The sequence below is a fragment of the Pomacea canaliculata genome, linkage group LG6 (genome assembly GCF_003073045.1).
Source record: "Pomacea canaliculata isolate SZHN2017 linkage group LG6, ASM307304v1, whole genome shotgun sequence".
Classification (NCBI taxonomy): Eukaryota; Metazoa; Mollusca; class Gastropoda; order Architaenioglossa; family Ampullariidae; genus Pomacea; species Pomacea canaliculata.
This window is the reverse complement of record NC_037595.1, coordinates 1,027,654-1,047,084: the sequence shown is the minus strand read 5'-3', so window position 1 is coordinate 1,047,084 and position 19,431 is coordinate 1,027,654. Positions and strand designations below refer to the sequence as shown.

Sequence of the window (19,431 nt, the reverse complement as noted above, 5' to 3'; positions counted from 1 at the left end):
TTTTGTTGTAGATTGGAAAATGCAATTTTTTTTTTAACCGGTCGAAATTTCATTAGCGGGCATTACAACCTCGCTAATAACTATTGATGGTGGAAGTTTGCTGCAGGAAATGATACTGTGGTTCGTCCATTGTATGGTAATAAGTGGAGAAGGATGGAGGAAAGAAGTGAACAAGAGGTTATATTTATACATTCCTTGCTTTTTGTTTGTTTTGTGTTTTTTATCATTGCTATTTCTATAGCTGTAACACATTGTAAAATTCTAAAGTGGTATTAGGAATCAATGTTATCGCCTTAGACGAAGTTGTCTGAGAAGACAGTAAAAAACATAATTTAACACATAAACATCACAAAAACTTTTGTGGTTACACTGCTTGATTCAAAGATATACAAATACTGTTGTCATTTCGTAGTCATCACAAAGTGCTACTCAGACACACAATCGACTTCTCATAAAAACTGACAAAACAGCCAAGTACAAAAGATTTATTAAAATTGTTAAATTATCGTTCAACAACAGTATTGAAATTACAGAGGGAAAGGGAGTAAAAGGGAGAGGTGATTCCCTAGCTTTTAAAGGTCTTTGTGGGATGAGGTGTTAGAGACCTCTTTCTTCTCATGACCAGGGCAAAGTTTTCTGCGCTAATCGGGTATTGAACCAGCGCGCTGTCACTTCCGATGCCAGAGCTCTAACCACTCAGGTTTCCGCTTGCCGGAGAGAAAGGAAGTAAGCTATTGGCAACCTCAATTCAGCTTTCCCCTCATTGATGTATCGATGAAATCAATGACTGATTGTAATCAGACGCTTCCTTGACCTTACCCACTGCTAGTCTTTCTACTCTTATTTCTGATCATCAAGAGTTCCTCTACAAATTCACCTTCTATAAAGAGGCATCGCTCACGACAAAAGAGATGCTAGTGCTCTGGTGGGCTATTTTGTTTACTTTAAAGCCGGTGTAAACTAAAATAAAATTATAAATTACAATAAAATAATGGCCCTGCAAACTCCGAGTCTGTAGACGCCGCTTCCCTGGTTCACTTCTCAGTATACCCTGTCAGAGAAATTACTTGATGTTACGGTAATGCTTCTACAGGTTTGGACATCAACGCTAGTAATAGTGTTACCAAGTATTATGTAAGCAAGTTAGTACTAATCCATTCATGCTAAATGGATTCCAGATTCGTAATTGGTAGCCGGCAAACAAAAACTAGTCCAGAACCAATGCCTCATTGAACTCTGAAAATGTCTCTGGTAAATCACAAAACCAACATGCACGGTGGACAGTGGACTTTACATGTGACCTCCCATGTGACCCAGCAAAATAAACTGTCCTTTGTGTAGCAGGTGGCTGATAAACGTCAACAATAAAGCTTAAGAAAAGCCTGCTAATTGATGCTAACTATCCAAAGTCCACTCTGTGCCAGGACTGGTGAGAGTTTAAACAATGAATTGGAAGCTGATCTTTTATTTACTCCTGGCTCGTCTACAACAATTATTTACAAAAAACGTTCCTTTCAATTTGAAAATAACTTGCTTTAAAAATTTTAACCATTTTTTATATACAACTCCAACATGATTAATACAATATAGGTTGTGGTATAGTTTAATGTTTATTTGTCCTCCTACTGAAAGATTCAATTCTGGAATTATAGTGACAAGAATTGGAGGAACGGAGGCTACAGCATCTTACTTGATTCACAGACGAACTTGTTTTTATAACCACAAGTAATGTCGTTCCACGCTTTATGGTCGTTATGGTAATCTGCACAATCCTCTTTCCCAGAAGCGTCGTTTGGTTCACCATGAATCCACTTAGTGAAGTTCACTGGTGTTCCACTGCTGGCTGATACCCACGTGCCCTCCTGAATTAGATCGTTCATTCCGATCCAAATATGAGTTGCTGTAAACAAATAGCATTAACAACCTGATTATATTCTTTATATGAGATGATGCTTAGTGTTAGGTGAAGGTGATGGTATGGTACACTAGACAGAAGGACAAAAGGCCTATTTCACAGAGTTGGTGTCTTTCACTGGTTTGTGTTTTTTTCTGTTTTCCCAATGATGTCCGTTGGCGGCCTTTCTGAGCTGACATTTCGATTTCTTTTCGCTTAACAATGCACTAATGAAATTCTTGACTTCACATTACTTAAACAAAGGTTTTTTGTCATGTTAGTTTTTAATTTCTGTATAATTTGTGTGTATTTTAATCATAATCAATTGAGTATGCAGAATTTTTCCTACCCTTATTTAAATCCAGGAGACTGCCAATGAAAGAGTGTTCCTCTTCAGAGTTGATTTCTACAATTTCAGCTCGGAGCATATTGCAGATTCGCTGATTGAAAATATAGTTTTTGACAATTTAATTAGTAATAGCAAACTTGAGATTAAATGCAGTTACAAGAACAGCATCACTTTTGAACAATATTCTTCATTACTTGCTACAGTTTACTGTGCTGTATCACACACTATCGATAATTATAAACGAAATTGTGTTTTACAATGTTAGACTAAAACCGGTATCGTACTTAAAATAAGCAAACAGTTTATAAAGTTTCCTGTAATGCTCTGAGTGCTTAATTTAATCTGAGGAGAAGTGAACGGCCAACATGTGAAACATTAGATATACTATAAATCGACATAAAATGCACAATTATTACTGTCTTACCTATTATTTAAAAATATTAATTCCAGTTTGTGACGGATGTTCTTTTATTGAATGTAAAATATTACTCAAACAATTGACCAATTTCTTTTCTTTGTAATCACTATATGTCTTTTTTAAGCTTGGTAGTTTTTAATATAAGGCTACCAACTTCTGTAAATTTTCTTTCTTCAGATATGTATTATTAGTGCTGTGACATTTTTAATCCAAACAATAAAAATATGCATTTTACCATTGCTTCTGCATAGGTGAGAGACTCGGAGATGAAGACATAGCAGCTGTGCTTGTACTTTCGCCAGCCAGCTGGACAGTTGTCTGCAGCTGTACAACAACATTTCATGTGAAACTTTAGCAACATTTCAGTGGCGATGATGAGAACAGACTCATCAGTCAACAAACTGTCGTAGCATTGGATGCTTAGGATGAGTCTGTAAAATCAGCGATGTTGAGCCATTTAAATCGTAAATATTAGCAGTTATTATTATAAATAAAAAGATGTTATGAATGTTCATCAAAACATGGTTGCCTGGTTGCCGACGAGTCGGACAGATTGGACCTACTCCGCGCTGTGCCGCTGGGCAGGGCCGCCGAGAGCCAGCCCGGGCCCCGGGACAGACGACCTCTCCGGGCCCCTTGTACTTGTAATCGTAAATTATTTTCCCAGTATATAATGTAAAAAAAAATCCACTGACCAAGACCGGGCCCCCTTGACAGCCGCGGGCCCGGGTACACCAGACCCCCCCTGTCCCCCCCTCTCGTCAGGCCTGGCTGTGGGCCTACTTACAAGAGCATCAGCTCATCCCCTATCCTCAGTCAGCGTATAGATCTTTTCACAGTACTGAAACTACTCTAATTAAAGTGACCATCGACATATTATCTGCCCTTGACAGTGGTGATGTTTTTTGCCTTAATTCTTCTGAATCTGTCTGCTGCATTTGACACCATGGACCACTCTCTGCTCCTTCATACACTACACACCCTCTGCGTGATTTCTTGACCTGCACTAGTGGGGTTCAACTCCTGTCTCACTGATAGGACACAGACTGTGTTTGTTGATAGTCAAACATCTCGCCCTGCTTCAGTCTCTTGTGGCGTCCCTCAAGGCTCAGTACTCGACCAAGTTCTGTTTATTCTGTATATGAAGCCACTTTCATCTTGTATCCAGTCTCATAATGTTTCTCATCAATCATATGCTGATGATCGCAGCTGTACTGCTCCACTCCACCGGCTGTCTCACTCTGATACCAGTACAAGTTATTGTGCAGGTAAATAATAGAACTCTCTCCCTTTCCATACCCGCCATCTACCTACTATTGAATCCGTTAAACTGCACTGAAAACGCACCTCTTCCGTAAACATTGCTCCTTACACCCTTTCCCACCATGCTAGTCCTTTGTCACACCCTTCCTTTTACAATATCATGTTACTCTCAGCTCTTGTTCTTATTATTTGGTTCCATTTTGTGTTTTTCTGTATTTGATTTTATTCTTCGTTTAGTACGGTTGCTTATTCTTTTATAGCTCAAATGTTTTGTTTTCCTGACCCTCTTTTGCTGTGCATGTTTCGTTCTTGTTCTTAAACGCCAAGAGCATGCTCCTTAGTGTGAGTGTGAGTATGTACTTTAAAAATTTTGCATTATTATTATTACCATTATTATTGTTGTTATTTTTTTTAGTTCTATCTACTTATCACGAGCCATTGCCACACAAAAGGAAAGAAAACATAATTGTAAAATCATATTATAATCTAGAATGACAAGAGTAATGTACAGTAATTGACTGGGGAGGTAAAGGTGCAATTATCATACATAATTAACCAGATATTGCGGTCACTCTATACTAATTTGATTTTTCTCATTTTAAATGCACACAATAGATATATAGACAGGTTCTTTATAAAAAAAATTGTTAATGCTAAGTATACTAAGCTTGGCAAAGGGTAAAATTTTCCATGACTATTTCTAAGATATCTGTATATGAGAGTAAGTCTACGTCTGGGCGCGCTTGTGTTTGTTTGGATTGCATGTATGTTTAAGGTTATGGTCCACTTGTATATAAGTTTGTGCTTCTGGTCCGAGAAGGCAGGTTGAGGACAACTTACTGACTGACCGTGGCTTCGAAGTGATCGCTGGCAAGTTGTACACAGACTTGGAGCGGGTGGATCGCTCAGAACAAAGGGTTCGCGTGGTGAGAGGCAAGCGCCACGAAAATTACGACCCGAGTCTTTTGAGTAAGTCTGAATTTTGTTTGCTATGGCAGGACTAGGAAGGGAGGAGGGTGGTACGTGCTGCTTCACAAGCACATGTGTTAGAAAACATCTTGACAATTATTATAACAAAATACATGTAGTGCGTTTTAATTTTATACGTAAATCAAAATAAATCGATCAATAAATTAACGAAAATTCTTTTTTTATTCAAACCAATGATCCCGGTAACGTATAAGGAGAACGTGCGACTGACAGTATTTAGAAAATGACATTGGTATGTTTAATGTAAAAATCTAAAGTTTGCAGCAGAAAACGCAGTCTCGGCAGGCGTGTCGCGTGTTTCACGAGCGTTATTTTTTGAGTCAACATTATTTTTCAGTCAACGACATCGCGGTCCTGCTGCTAGAGAGCCCGCTCACCTACACCGACTACGTGTCTCCGGTGTGTCTACCACCTTCAGTCGCTGACCTGCCCTCGCCCTGCACGCTGGCCGGATACGGCACTATTTCCTGTGAGAACTTTGCCAATTTAATGCTTACTGCTGAAAGATGGTTTTATCAGGCTGCATATGAGAATACTTGTCCATGTGTACTTTCAAAAACGGTTGAATGTTAGGGGAGATACCAGTAAAAATTCTTGTCAGGTAAATGATATTGTTAGAAGATGATTAAGATCATTGACTGCGAGAATTCTTATCAATTTGCATGCAATAGTAATTGTAATTGTATCTATAACAGCTTGTCAAACGCAAAGCGCCTGTGATGAAGATCGACAGTATTGCACAAGCTTTAATGGTTTCACGAGGAAATATTTTTATTCTAAAAGTTCTTGTCACTGAAAATATTCTCAACAGCGATTGCTAACAGCATTCGTCTGGCTTTACGTTTGTTGAAGTCACGGGCCCAGTGGCTGAGCAACTGATGTTTGAAGAAATCCAAACATACACAGCTGAGACGTGTCTCCAGACATTCCAGGCCACCACACCCTACAATATTAGTATTTACCTGACCCCAGGGGTCATCTGCGCAGCAAACGGTACCGCAGGAGGCAAGGATGCATGTCGAGTAAGGAAAAAAAACTCATTTTAAAATATCGGTAAAAAGGATATAAAATCTTTGTTTATAATAGTTGAAATCTTTAAAGAACCACAACATATATAAATATATCTTTAACATTGTCTCTAATTTATCGCGATAACAAAAATTCAATCTTCTTATTTAGACCTTTGAGTGTTATAGGGATCCACAGAAATTTTCAGTTCTGACTGCCACTGGTGAGAAATAAAGAAAAACTGAATCCACCATTTTTCTATTGTTGTATCACTTAATGAACAAAGAAATGATATTTGGCTTTTTTTTTTTTTTGCTCTTATCTCTTAGCCATGATTGTTAATTTCAAGTTATTCCTATATAATGTATATTTCTGAGAAACCGTCGTCTGACGATTGTGAACCATTCTTTTCCGGATGAAAATCAAAGAAGTGCTCATGCGAAGTTCGAACAACTTAGGGAGCATGGGAACTGAAGACTGATTCAGAACGCTTGGCAATAATGGACATTTCGAAACTGAATAGAAATCTACATTACTTTATTAGAACGAAAGATGATTGGATGGCGACGACCAATACATTGTACCATGACCCACATGCGACGTCCAAAGATCTTTCTGGACATTTGGTTCTTTTGCAGGGTGACTCTGGCAGTCCACTAATGTGCAAGCTGAACACCCCACTAGAGACCTACTACTTGTTTGGAATTGTGTCCAGTGGATTTGGCTGCGGCCAGCCTGGTCAACCTGGCTTCTATACTTACATAGTTAGGTTCGTCGACTGGATCTATGCTGCAGTCAGTCAACTCCGCTAGAAGAGCCACTCACCAAGGTGCTCCGTCAAGAACACTCCTTTATGGCGATATTAGAACAGCTAACTAGCATACTTTTGTCTATATTTCGCTACCAGATTTGACAGCCTCATAGTAAGTGATATTCTTTTGCATAAAATGTCCAGGGTCACACTAGAACATATTACCGTAACAAACTACAATCAAGAGTCGAAATAATGAGGGGAGAAAATACCTAGGTACCCATGTAATGCCACTAGAAAACTTCTCTCGGGTCACCAGGAGTAAATGACAACAGGTGTTCCATCGTCTTCATTCAGCTAGCTCGTGGACAGATCTGAACCATAACAGTGGGGGTTTTCTTGGTGCGAGTTTTAAAGCATTAAATTTTATCAAGAATTTATACAATGTACCTGTGTTTTCTCTTTCAACTTACGAATTTGCCTGTTTGTCCGGCTGTCTGCCAGAAAAGATGTCGATTGTGTGCCTTGACTGCATCAACAAGAAACCATTCTCCAGTCGATTCATGCCCTATCCTCACCCCCAACCTCTCATCTTTCTCTACGTACATGCGTGCTTAGAGGTACTATAAAAGGATTTAAAAGAGACTTAGCGATATTCGACTACAATGATACTGTTTGCAATTGCGTTGTTTCTGTATTACCTGAATTTCATTGTAATATGCCATACGCACACTTACCCAGCACACGAATGGCGACACAAATACACCACTTACACAAGCCTTCTGCTAAGGGATACTCAAGGGAAAATAAAACTGCTTAGAAACTCATAAATAGTAGGATCGATTTGAATCTCGTCTATTTTCATGTCTGTTCATGTGGAAAAAGTTGAATGTTTTTATTAGAATGTTGTGTTTAATAAGAGAAATTACACGGGACTGTCGTTTGCTTCGACGAAGTCTCGTTCTCGGTCACGTGACCTTATGATGTTTCAGTTTCTTTTGTTTTTTTCTGCGCAATGAGCATTCTTCGGAATGGATACCTGCGCATTACAAATCGACATCATCATCATCATCATCATCATCAATCATCAATCATCATCATCAGTTGGATTGTTTACCAGTGCGACCGAACCATGCCTGGAGAATGTGCTGCACCCGATTGCCACGAAAAGGTGGGAAAAGATTCGACATTGTCTTTTCATTACTTTCCTAAAGACAAGGCCTTACAAAAAGAATGGGTCTTACAAATTAAAAGGCTCGATCCCAAAACAAAAAGGCTTTGGGAGCCCAGAGAGTGGGACATGTTATGCTCCAAGCATTTTGTTGACGAGTGCTTTACTAGCCGGACCCGGCTTTTGATTTAGAGAGGGCATACGACACTACCTGGAAGCAGGGTATTCTGCTGGACCTCCATGCCCTTAGCTTCCGGGATCGTATGCCACTCTTCATCAAACATTTTCTCTCACATCGCCTCTTTCAAATAAGAGTGGGATCTATTTTATCTGATCCTCGGGAACAGGAAATGGGCATCCCTCAGGGCAGCATTCTTCCTCCAACTCTTTTCAATATAAAAATCGACTCCATCTTGAAACATGTTTGTCCCGGTTTTGAGGCCTCGTTATATGTAGATGACTTTGCTCTCTGCATTCGAGGCCGTTCCCTACCATGCCTCGAAAGCCGGCTGCAACTATGCGTAGATGCTGCACAAAGGTGGGTGATAGAAAATGGCTTCCAATTTTCTCCTACGAAGTCAGTATGCATTCACTTTTGCAAAATGAGAGGTATATTTCCAAACCCATCTATTTCTGTCAACGGCACAGTACTCAAAGTGGTCCAGGAAGTAAAATTCCTTGGGGTCATCTTTGACCGTAAACTGTCCTTTCTATCTCATATTAAATCTCTATGCCTTTCATGCCAAAAAGCCTTGGACATTCTTAGAGTAGTTGGCCATGTCAGATGGGGGGCGGATCGCATGGTCCTGCTTCGTCTGTATCGTGCCCTGGTCCGCTCCAAGCTAGACTATGGATCCATCATCTATGGCTGCTCGAGAGTCCTACCTTAAAATTCTCGATCCAATTCGCCATCAAGGGCTCCGCCTCTGTTTGGTTGCCTTCCGCACCACTCCTGTACAAAGTTTGTACGCAGAAGCTGGTGAGCCCCCACTTTCTCTCCGTCGTTTGAAACTCATGCTATCCTATGTCTGTCACTTAAAAGCTCATCCTGGAAACCCTGCGTATCGTGCTGTCTTCAGACCTCAGCGTGCTGCCCTGTATGCCATTCGTACCAAGGAGCAAAAGCCTCTATCACTCCGGGTAGCACCTCACCTACAAGCTGCCGGAGTAGATATTAATCAGGTAGAACCTTTATCTCTGCAAACAATTCCTCCTTGGACCCTTCCTGTTCCAGAGATCCGCTTTGATCTTACAACTTTCAAAAAAAGGGACACTAGTGACCCCATCTACCTCCAACACTTTCATGAACTCATTTCTGACTATCCTAAATTCTGCTCAGTTTTTACAGATGGCTCCAAAGGCCCAAGTGGTGGCCCAGTCGCTGCGGCAGCAGTTCCGTCCTGCCAACCACAACGGGCTGCTTCAGTCCGACTGACAGACGAATGTTCTATTTTCACAGCAGAACTCCATGCCATCTTGCTTGCCTTGCAGCATGCTCACCGCTCTTCGGAGCACAACTTTTTGATAATTTCAGACTCCCTTTCTGCACTCCAAGCTCTCATTTCAAATGATTCGGACCACCCCCTTGTGGTTCAGATTCATAAAATTCATGCAGCACTTATTCAACGAAATACATGTAAGGACATTGTTTTTATTTGGGATCCTGGCCATTCTGATATTCCAGGCAATGTTCGAGCAGACCAGGCTGCCAAGGCTGCATGTCAGTCCCCTGGTAAAATACAGTCACTTATCTCATCCGACTGCAAAACTGTATTCTCAACCTACATTCTGACCTTATGGCAACGCCACTGGAACACTTTAAATCAAAACAAATTATTCGCCACTCTTCCCTGTCTTTCTGACCGCCCACCTTTGTGCCACACTACAAGGTGGGAGGAGCTAGGTAGTCCTTACAAGACTAAAGATAGGAAATACCTATGCCACGCAAGGATACCTCTTGCGAGGTGAACCACCACCAGCCTGCCCCTGGTGTAAGGGAAATTTTAATGTGTTACACTTTTTGATTAACTGTCCAGAGCTCCAGACCATCCGTCGACAGTTTTTTGCAGTAAATTCTTTGTCTTATTTAGGTCCGTCCCATCGGCAGCAGTCTTTAAAAACCTTTTTTAAAAAGGATAGGACTATATCATCAAATTTAAGTTTTTTTACATTCTGATAGTTCTCTCTTGATTTCTGGTGTGTTCAGGGCCGGCGTTAGGGGGTGGCAAATGGGGCGGCCGCCCCAGGCCCCGCTCTCGAAGGGGCCCCGCGCTTCAGCCCCGAGGTAAAGTGACCAGACGCTTTTGACCTCGTGTCCCGCCTGCTCATAAAATGTCCGGGCGGGACGCCCAATGTCTCGCTTTCTGGCAAGTCCACAATGTCCAGCTTGTCTTTAAAAATACCGTACACTGATTCTCATCCGCGCCTTTGGTTTTGGCGGTGTTTTCTTGATCCCGCTTTATTTTTCGTCGCTGTGCGGGCTCCGGGGTTTGACCCGTGACGACAATGACCTGCCGGCCGATATCTTATTGCACGCGCCGCTGGTACATCGCCGGTGGTCGTCTGCTCGTCCCTCTTTAAGGTGTCAGCTTCTTTGGTTACAGTTGTCCGAGTTCCCCCACTTCCCAGTGGCAACCCACGCCAACAGCTGACTACACCCCAAACCTAGTGATATATGGAAATGGACAACAAATGAGTACACAATGGCTTTCACCTGCCGACTTTATTGTGTAAAGTGAAGCTGCTTGAAGTCGCTCGTTTTCCTTTGAAGGCATCCTCTAACGAGTCATGTCAGCCTGTTATTATTTTTTATCTTTTGACTTTTGTGTTGGAATGCTACAGACTGCCGATTTCTAACTGTGTTATACTTGATATAATACATTTTTAGAAAAGTAAGCTAGGCTAAATTTTAAAAAAAATGAAAGCAAGTGCATTTTAGATTTTGGCAGACGATGCAGATCCAAAGGGTATAGAGTTGTAGACTAATGTAGTTTGCTTGGTGATGGAGAGACGGGAAGAGAAAGTTTCATTGTGTCGTGAAGTAACTACAGGAAACAAGTTCCTTTGACATCTCTCACTTCGGGCTTAGAGGTTGTAGTGCCAGTGGTGGGCCCCATCCTTTCCATTCATAGTTGCCATACATCAGTAACATATCCACCTCTTTAATGTCAAGTCCAACTTGCTTGCAGGTCCCCCAACCAGCGACCTCAATGCACGAACGTTCTTCTAACGGTTCATGGGCCATAAATCATTGTGTCCAGCGGCCCTCTGACACCTGACCCGCTACCCCGACTACCCCGCCTACCTTCGGTCTGGAAATTGTATACTGCAGGTGTAATGCTTGGGTGTTCCTTCTTCGGACCTTTCTGTAAGAGAAAAGACAAAGAAGGAAAACAATCCATTGACCAAGGCCGGGCCCCTTCACAACCTCGAGCCCGGTTACACCAGATACCCTGCCATCTCATCAAGTCTACGTCAGCACGTTTGCCCCCACCTCTCTGCATTTCGTCCTCCCGCGTTTTTTCCGCTGCCCGGCATTTTATTCACCTCCAATAATCCTTTTCTGTGAGTACGGATCAGTGACTAAACTAATGTCGGGGACGATAAGAACATCGCCAGACGCCAGTGAAAAGACAGTTAAAGGTGGAAACATTGAAAGGACTTTTAATTGTGAGGTGCAACTTTGACAGGGAAAATTCACGAAATCCTTGTGAAAAAATTTATGACACTATCTTGCAATGACCGAAACTTTACAAGGCGATTCACGGTCTATGAAGTAGGGTTTCGGAGTAACAGCCTCGCAAGATGGCGAAGCACCATAATTTGTTACAGCGCCTCACCTCACGTTCGCAAAGTTGGCTGAGCGGGAGATAAGGTAGGAATATTTTAATTTAAATGTTAAATACCGGTTTTCTATTTAAAGTGGAATATTGTAGTGGCGTGGACAGATCTGCCGTTGAACGCATCACTACTCGGCAAAGTCAGAGGAAAGTCCCCCCAGCCCCTATTTATCGGCGTTCTTTGTCGGTGACGTCACCATCATCGGCACGTGTCCTGCTTTCGCCCCCGAAACGTCTGACCACCTTACCCGAGGTCATCTTTCTGACTTATTGCTACATGTAGCTGTGTTAAACATGTTGTGACAACAAAATTGACGTTCAGAAAACACTTCTAAGTTCTAATTAAGCAAATTATTGAACCCATGTCTTCAGGTTAAGCCCGACAATAACAACAAGCAGTTTATTAAGTTATCGTCACCATATTATTTCGCTTTAAGAAAAAACCACTACTGTCACAAACGGTTACCAACAATTAAAACACTAAATTCGTGCGTTATTTCGCGAAACACATCCAGCCTAACTGTATATAAATCAGTGCTTCCGGCATCATATCAATAGGGATGTTGATACACGTACTCTATGTACCCGGCCCCGCGCGGATGGTCGGCCCCAGGCCCCGCGTAGTCCTAACGCCGCCTCTGGGTGTGTTGGTGGCCTTTTTGGGCTTCATCAGGGCCGCCGAGAGCCAGCCCGGGCCCCGGGACAGACCTCTCCGGGCCCCTTGTACTTGTAATCGTAAATTATTTTCCCAGTATATAATGTACGTATGTTTAGAATTCGAATCTCAATATCTACACTCAAACTCAACTTCTGCATGCGTAATGCTTGGGTGTTCTGTCCTTAGACCTTTCTTTAAAAGAAAAAGAAAAGGAGAAGAAGAAAAAAAAATCCACTGACCAAGGCCGGGCCCCCTTGACAGCCGCGGGCCCGGGTACACCAGACCCCCCTGTCCCTCCCTCTCGTCAGGCCTGCCGCTGGGGCCGAGTCGGACCAACATGTCCTACCGAGGGGCAGCAGCTTAGAACACTTCGATCTGAGCGTACAATATATCATTCAAATTATAAATGAATAGATAAGAGAGGCAAGTACTACAACATTTAAGAGTTGCTCCACTATCCATTACTTCCTTTTAAAGGCTGAAATAGTCAACCAATGACTAATGAGGCATTTGGTTATGTTTGAAAGTAGGCAAACATTCTGTGCTCAAACGCCATGCTACAGGTTACATAATACAACATCCCTTTGTATACAAACAACTGGAAATAGGAAGAAAACAGTCAGCAATTTTTACATTATAATGTACATTCTAATTAAATACGTGTTTGTTTGGTACTTTATCTTAGTTAATATTCTGTAAATTTTTTTTTTTTAATTTGTAGCAGCTGACCTACTTACCGATTCGTGAATTCGTTGTCGCACACGGCCACAATCTCTCATGTGATTTTACTACCAGTAAACAAACCTATTTGTCTTAAAATCTCCTACATTTCGGAGTATCAACCATAATTGTCAACTTTGTAGATTAATCAAAATATTTTTTTTAAATACTGTTTGAAAATGCACTCACTGGCTTTCAGCGCTTCGTCGACTGTTAGCAACGCGCACTTCTCACTACTGCCCGATTGAGTTATAAAGATATAAAACAATTTAAACACAATATTTGGTTCTTTACCTCAAGCAAACAAGAAAACAAAGGGAAAACAATTACAAGGAAAGGTAAGTATAAAGCTGTCATAAAACGAGTTTGCAGTGTCAAGTCTTGTAAAAAAGGCTACGGGAAAAACCAGTCTCTACTGACCACAGTACTTTTACTTTGTTCAATCTACGACCTTCTGATAGAAGAAGCCCATAAGCACTATAAAAGTAAACATCAATAGACAAGAGTACAAATAGGAAAACAAGAATCCTATCAAAGCCAGCAACAATGTGCTGACAAAGTAAGAAAAACTATGTTTAGAGAAGAAAATAAGAAAAAGTGCATGGCACCTGCTTGAGACATCCAGTCTATTGTCCAGACAAATTCCTCAAAAATGTCATTTGCACCTCTACACCTACTCTCATACTACATCTAACGGTAATCAACAATATCTCTAATCTGAAAAAACAATATTACATTACACACCTATTTTATTATTGTCTCCTGAATATAAGTCAAAGCTTTCACAATAAGAACAAACTGAAACAGACTTGCAACAGATTATCCCTCTGCCTTCGCCATTCTGCTTCTCTTCTCATCTTTAAGTATAAACTAAAGGCGAGTATTTTCAGAACGACTTCACTGACCCCTCCTGACCCTGGGGGGGTATGACGAGTGTCTGTATTTACTTTGTGTTTGACTGTCTGTTGTAGAGGTGAGCGAGTCTGTTCCATACAAATATACATGCAAGGTTGGTGATAATTCAGTAGATGTATCATGTATGTAAAGAGTTTTAAGCCTATCTTTGAAAAGGCACAGTATTAATATTATTATTAGTAGTACTATTAGTAGTACAACACTGGCATACAGGCACAAACAGATTGACAACAATGGACATGATTATGATGTATCAGTAGGACTGGCAGTTTAACAGTGTGCACGTGAACTGTCCTCAGTACAAGTATCAGTCAGTGATATTACCTGCTGACAACCCAAGCATGGTCATAAGGATGAGGACGACAGCAGACGACCTCAGCATTGCTCCTGACATTTCTTGCAGCAGTCTCAGCACTGACAGTACCGATGGCAGTCACTCAAATATTTCATTTACCGGAGAGGAGGAAATGCAATTATTGTCGTCGGTTGACTAATAAAGATAAAATGTGACCTTGTGAAAAGATTATCTGAAGATAAGTTGTCAGTAATACTCCGTCAAAGCAGCGACATGATGATAAGGTCTCGTCTTCTTCCTTCCAAATGTTGCAGGTACTGTACACACTGCAGTGCCAGCGCCAGCTTGGAGCAGCGGGTGGGACTGCCCCACCCTTCACCCATCTTCCATTTGATTTGTACACACACAAAAAAAACTAAAATGAGAGAAAACAGTAATTAAAATGTATAGACTAATATTACATATATACCTGCTTTGTACTTTTTGTATCTATATATTTCATCAGTGTTTTTCCTCGTGTATCATTTTTCACCTACTTTCCGATTTGTGAACTATCTGTCCTGTCCAGCGACAGTTTTTCTGTTTTTCTACAAGAAAACAAAATGTATATTAGTGAACATTTACACCACGTACATGTATTTCAAATACTCTTTCAAATAAAGTATCACAGATAGTTGTTTTTGTTGTAGATTGGAAAATGCAATTTTTTTTTTAACCGGTCGAAATTTCATTAGCGGGCATTACAACCTCGCTAATAACTATCGATGGTGGAAGTTTGCTGCAGGAAATGTTACTGTGGTTCGTCCATTGTATGGTAATAAGTGGAGAAGGATGGAGGAAAGAAGTGAACAAGAGGTTATATTTATACATGCCTTGCTTTTTGTTTGTTTCGTGTTTTTTATCATTGCTATTTCTATAGCTGTAACACATTGTAAAATTCTAAAGTGGTATTAGGAATCAATGTTATCGCCTTAGACGAAGTTGTCTGAGAAGACAGTAAAAAACATAATTTAACACATAAACATCACAAAAACTTTTGTGGTTACACTGCTTGATTCAAAGATATACAAATACTGTTGTCATTTCGTAGTCATCACAAAGTGCTACTCAGACACACAATCGACTTCTCATAAAAACTGACAAAACAGCCAAGTACAAAACATTTATTAAAATTGTTAAATTATCGTTCAACAACAGTATTGAAATTACAGAGGGAAAGGGAGTAAAAGGGAGAGGTGATTCCCTAGCTTTTAAAGGTCTTTGTGGGATGAGGTGTTAAAGACCTCTTTCTTCTCATGACCAGGGCAAAGTTTTCTGCGCTACTCGGGTATTGAACCAGCGCGCTGTCACTTCCGATGCCAGAGCTCTAACCACTCAGGTTTCCACTTGCCGGAGACAAAGGAAGTAAGCTATTGGCAACCTCAATTCAGCTTTCCCCTCATTGATGTATCGATGAAATCAATGACTGATTGTAATCAGACGCTTCTTTGACCTTACCCACTGCTAGTCTTTCTACTCTTATTTCTGATCATCAAGAGTTCCTCTACAAATTCACCTTCTATAAAGAGGCATCGCTCACGACAAAAGAGATGCTAGAGCTCTGGTGGGCTATTTTGTTTACTTTAAAGTCGGTGTAAATTAAAAAAAAATTATAAATTACAATAAAATAATGGCCCTGCAACCTCCGAGTCTGTAGCCGCTGCCTGGGTTCACTTCTCAGTATATCCTGTCAGAGAAATTACTTGATGTTACGGTAATGCTTCTACAGGTTTGGACATCAACGCTAGTAATAGTGTTACCAAGTATTATGTATGCAAGTTAGTACAAATCCATTCATGCTAAATGGATTCCAGATTCGTCATTGGTAGCCGGCAAACAAAAACTAGTCCAGAACCAATGCCTCATTGAACTCTGAAAATGTCTCTGGTAAATCACAAAACCAACATGCACGGTGGACAGTGGACTTTACATGTGACCTCCCATGTGACCCAGCAAAATAAACTGTCCTTTGTGTAGCAGGTGGCTGATAAACATCAACAATAAAGCTTAAGAAAAGCCTGCTAATTGATGCTAACTATCCAAAGTCCACTCTGTGCCAGGACTGGTGAGAGTTTAACAATGAATTGGAAGCTGATCTTTTATTTACTCCTGGCTCGTCTACAACAATTATTTACAAAAAACGTTCCTTTCAATTTGAAAATAAGTTGCTTTAAAAATTTTAATCATTTTTTATATACAACTCCAACATGATTAATACAATATCGGTTGTGGTATGTTTTAATGTTTATTTGTCCTCCTACTGAAAGATTCATGTCTGGAATTATAGTGACAAGAATTGAAGGAACGGAGGCTACAGCATCTTACTTGATTCACAGACGAACTTGTGTTTATAACTACAAGTAATGTCGTTCCAAGCCCTCAAGTGGGTCTGGTAATCTGCACAATCCTCTTTCCCACGAAATTCGTTTGGTTCACCATTCATCCACTTAGTGAAGTTCACTGGTGTTCCACTGCTGGCTGATACCCACGTGCCCTCCTGAATTAGATCGTTCATTCCGATCCACATATGAGTTGCTGTAAACAAATATCATTAACAACCTGATTATATCCTTTATATGAGATGATGCTTAGTGTTAGGTGAAGGTGATGGTATGGTACACCAGACAGAAGGACAAAAGGCCTATTTCACAGGTTTGGTGTCTTTCACTGGTTTGTGTTTTTTTCTGTTTTCCCAATGATGTCCGTTGGCGGCCTTTCTGAGCTGACATTTCGATTTTTTTCGCTTAGCAATGCACTAATTAAATTCTTGACTTCACATTACTTAAACAAAGGTTTTTTTGTCATGTTAGTTTTTAATTTCTGTATAATTTGTGTGTATTTTAATCATAATCAATTGAGTATGCAGAATTTTTCCTACCCTTATTTAAATCCAGGAGACTGCCAATGAAAGAGTGTTCCTCTTCAGAGTTGATTTCTACAATTTCAGCTCGGAGCATATTGCAGATTCGCTGATTGAAAATTTAGTTTTTGACAATTTTTATTAGTAATAGCAAACTTGAGATTAAATGCAGTTACAAGAACAGCATCACTTTTGAACAATATTCTTCATTACTTGCTACAGTTTACTGTGCTGTATCACACACTATCGATAATTATAAACGAAATTGTGTTTTACAATGTTAGACTAAAACCGGTATCGTACTTAAAATAAGCAAACAGTTTATACAGTTTCCTGTACTGCTCTGAGTGCTTAATTTAATCTGAGGAGAAGTGAACGGCCAACATGTGAAACATTAGATATACTATAAATCGACATAAAATGTACAATTATTACTGTCTTACCTATTATTTTAAAATATTAATTCCAGTTTGTGACGGATGTTCTTTTATTGAATTTAAAATATTACTCAAACAATTGACCAATTTCTTTCTTTGTGGTGAGTATATGCCTTTTTTTTCTTTTATTCTTGGTAGTTTTTAATATAAGGCTACCAACATCTGTAAAATTTCTTTCTTCAGATATGTATTATTAGTGCTGTGACATTTTTAATCCAAACAATAAAAATATGCATTTTACCATTGCTTCTGCATAGGTGAGAAACTCGGAGATGAAGACATAGCAGCTGTGCTTGTACTTACGCCAGCCAGCTGGACAGTTGTCTGCAGCTGTACAACAACATTTCATGTGAAACTTTAGCAACATTTCAGTGGCGATGATGAGAACAGACTCATCAGTCAACAAACTGTCGTAGCATTGTATGCGTAGGATGAGTCTGTGAAATCAGCGATGTTGAGCCATTTAAATCGTAAATATTAGCAGTTGTTATTATAAATAAAAAGATGTTATGAATGTTCATCAAAACATGGTTGTCTGGTTGCCGAGGAGTCGGACAGATTGGACCTACTCCGCGCTGTGCCGCTGGGGCCGAGTCGGACCAACATGTCCTACCGAGGGACAGCAGCTTAGACGAGTTTTAAGCCTTTCTTTGACAACTCACGTTATTAGTACTATTATTATTAGTAGTAGTACAACACTGGCATACAGGCACAAACAGATTGACAACAATGACATGATTATGATGTATCAGTAGGACTGGCAGTTTAACAGTGTGCACGTGAACTGTCCTCAGTACAAGTATCAGTCAGTGATATTACCTGCTGACAACCCAAGCATGGTCATAAGGATGAGGACGACAGCAGACGACCTCAGCATTGCTCCTGACATTTCTTGCAGCAGTCTCAGCACTGACAGTACCGATGGCAGTCACTCAAATATTTCATTTACCGGAGAGGAGGAAATGCAATTATTGTCGTCGGTTGACTAATAAAGATAAAATGTGACCTTGTGAAAAGATTATCTGAAGATAAGTTGTCAGTAATACTCCGTCAAAGCAGCGACATGATGATAAGGTCTCGTCTTCTTCCTTCCAAATGTTGCAGGTACTGTACACACTGCAGTGCCAGCGCCAGCTTGGAGCAGCGGGTGGGACTGCCCCACCCTTTACCCATCTACCCTTCCCTTGACCTGACTGAGTTATACCACAAGTCTGTCTGTCTTTCTGTCTGTCTGTCTGTCTGTCTGTCTGTCTGTCTGTCTGTCTGTCTGTCTGTCTGTCTGTCTGTCTGTCTGTCTGTCAGGCCACATGAACTGCCTGCATTCTGTCTCACATGCTTGAGTGAATCTCTCCTTCCCTTTGTGATTACTGGGAGCATGGGATCAGTGCCCTCACACCCCACAGATGTTGTAGTCTCTGTCTCGTGGCTCGTGTACGTCCAAGTCTCTGTCTCTCTAGTCACTAGTAAGTTAGAAATGTAAGAAGATTAGGTATAAGAAGTAGCAGCTAGATATTAAGGGTGTAGGAGTTAAATGTGTACAGTAGGATTTAACAGTTGTGCATGTATAAATAATGACAAATACATCTTGTTAAGATGTATAAGTGTAATACATCTTGTTAAGATGTATAAGTGTATATACATTTCGTTTGTTGTCTTTAGTACAAGTTGTGCGTTTGTCGTCGTCGTCTGAGCGAAAAGGGGATATCTAGCTTGGACAAATAAATCTTGTCTCGTTCACGATAGTATAGTGAGCAACAGTTAATGTCTCTTCTTGTGTACTGGTTGTATTCGCTATACAAGTGTGCTGTTGTTGTAAATAAAAAT

General features: G+C 40.5%; 2 protein-coding genes across 2 annotated transcripts; both read right to left on the bottom strand.

The window, feature by feature from the left end:
• Positions 1 to 471: 471 nt before the first annotated feature.
• Positions 472 to 14,594, bottom strand: LOC112567207 (lactose-binding lectin l-2-like). Its single transcript, XM_025243813.1, has 5 exons — positions 14,301 to 14,594; positions 2,897 to 2,985; positions 2,244 to 2,334; positions 1,691 to 1,900; positions 472 to 1,051 (listed from the first exon to the last, which is right to left on the bottom strand). Exons 1-5 carry the CDS (start codon positions 14,368 to 14,370, stop codon positions 1,035 to 1,037), a joined length of 477 nt encoding a protein of 158 aa, XP_025099598.1. The 5' UTR covers positions 14,371 to 14,594; the 3' UTR covers positions 472 to 1,034.
• Positions 14,595 to 15,418: 824 nt separating this feature from the next.
• LOC112567206 (perlucin-like protein) lies at positions 15,419 to 18,697 on the bottom strand. The gene is made up of 5 exons (XM_025243812.1): positions 18,427 to 18,697; positions 17,849 to 17,937; positions 17,189 to 17,279; positions 16,636 to 16,845; positions 15,419 to 15,997 (listed from the first exon to the last, which is right to left on the bottom strand). The coding sequence occupies exons 1-5, from the start codon at positions 18,494 to 18,496 to the stop codon at positions 15,981 to 15,983; spliced, it is 477 nt and encodes a 158-aa protein (XP_025099597.1). The 5' UTR covers positions 18,497 to 18,697; the 3' UTR covers positions 15,419 to 15,980.
• Positions 18,698 to 19,431: the final 734 nt, after the last annotated feature.

Bases quoted from the DNA above. Each gene is read 5' to 3' on its own strand.
- LOC112567207 (XM_025243813.1), bottom strand. From the start codon at position 14,370: ATGTCAGGAGCAATGCTGAGGTCGTCTGCTGTCGTCCTCATCCTTATG. The intron at 2,986-14,300 runs GTAATATCACTG...GTTGTTGTACAG, and splicing joins CATGCTTGGGTTGTCAGCAG to CTGCAGACAACTGTCCAGCT. The intron at 1,901-2,243 runs GTAGGAAAAATT...ATTTGTTTACAG, and splicing joins TCTCCTGGATTTAAATAAGG to CAACTCATATTTGGATCGGA.
- LOC112567206 (XM_025243812.1), bottom strand. From the start codon at position 18,496: ATGTCAGGAGCAATGCTGAGGTCGTCTGCTGTCGTCCTCATCCTTATG. The intron at 17,280-17,848 runs GTAAAATGCATA...ATTTTCAATCAG, and splicing joins TCACCTATGCAGAAGCAATG to CGAATCTGCAATATGCTCCG. The intron at 16,846-17,188 runs GTAGGAAAAATT...ATTTGTTTACAG, and splicing joins TCTCCTGGATTTAAATAAGG to CAACTCATATGTGGATCGGA.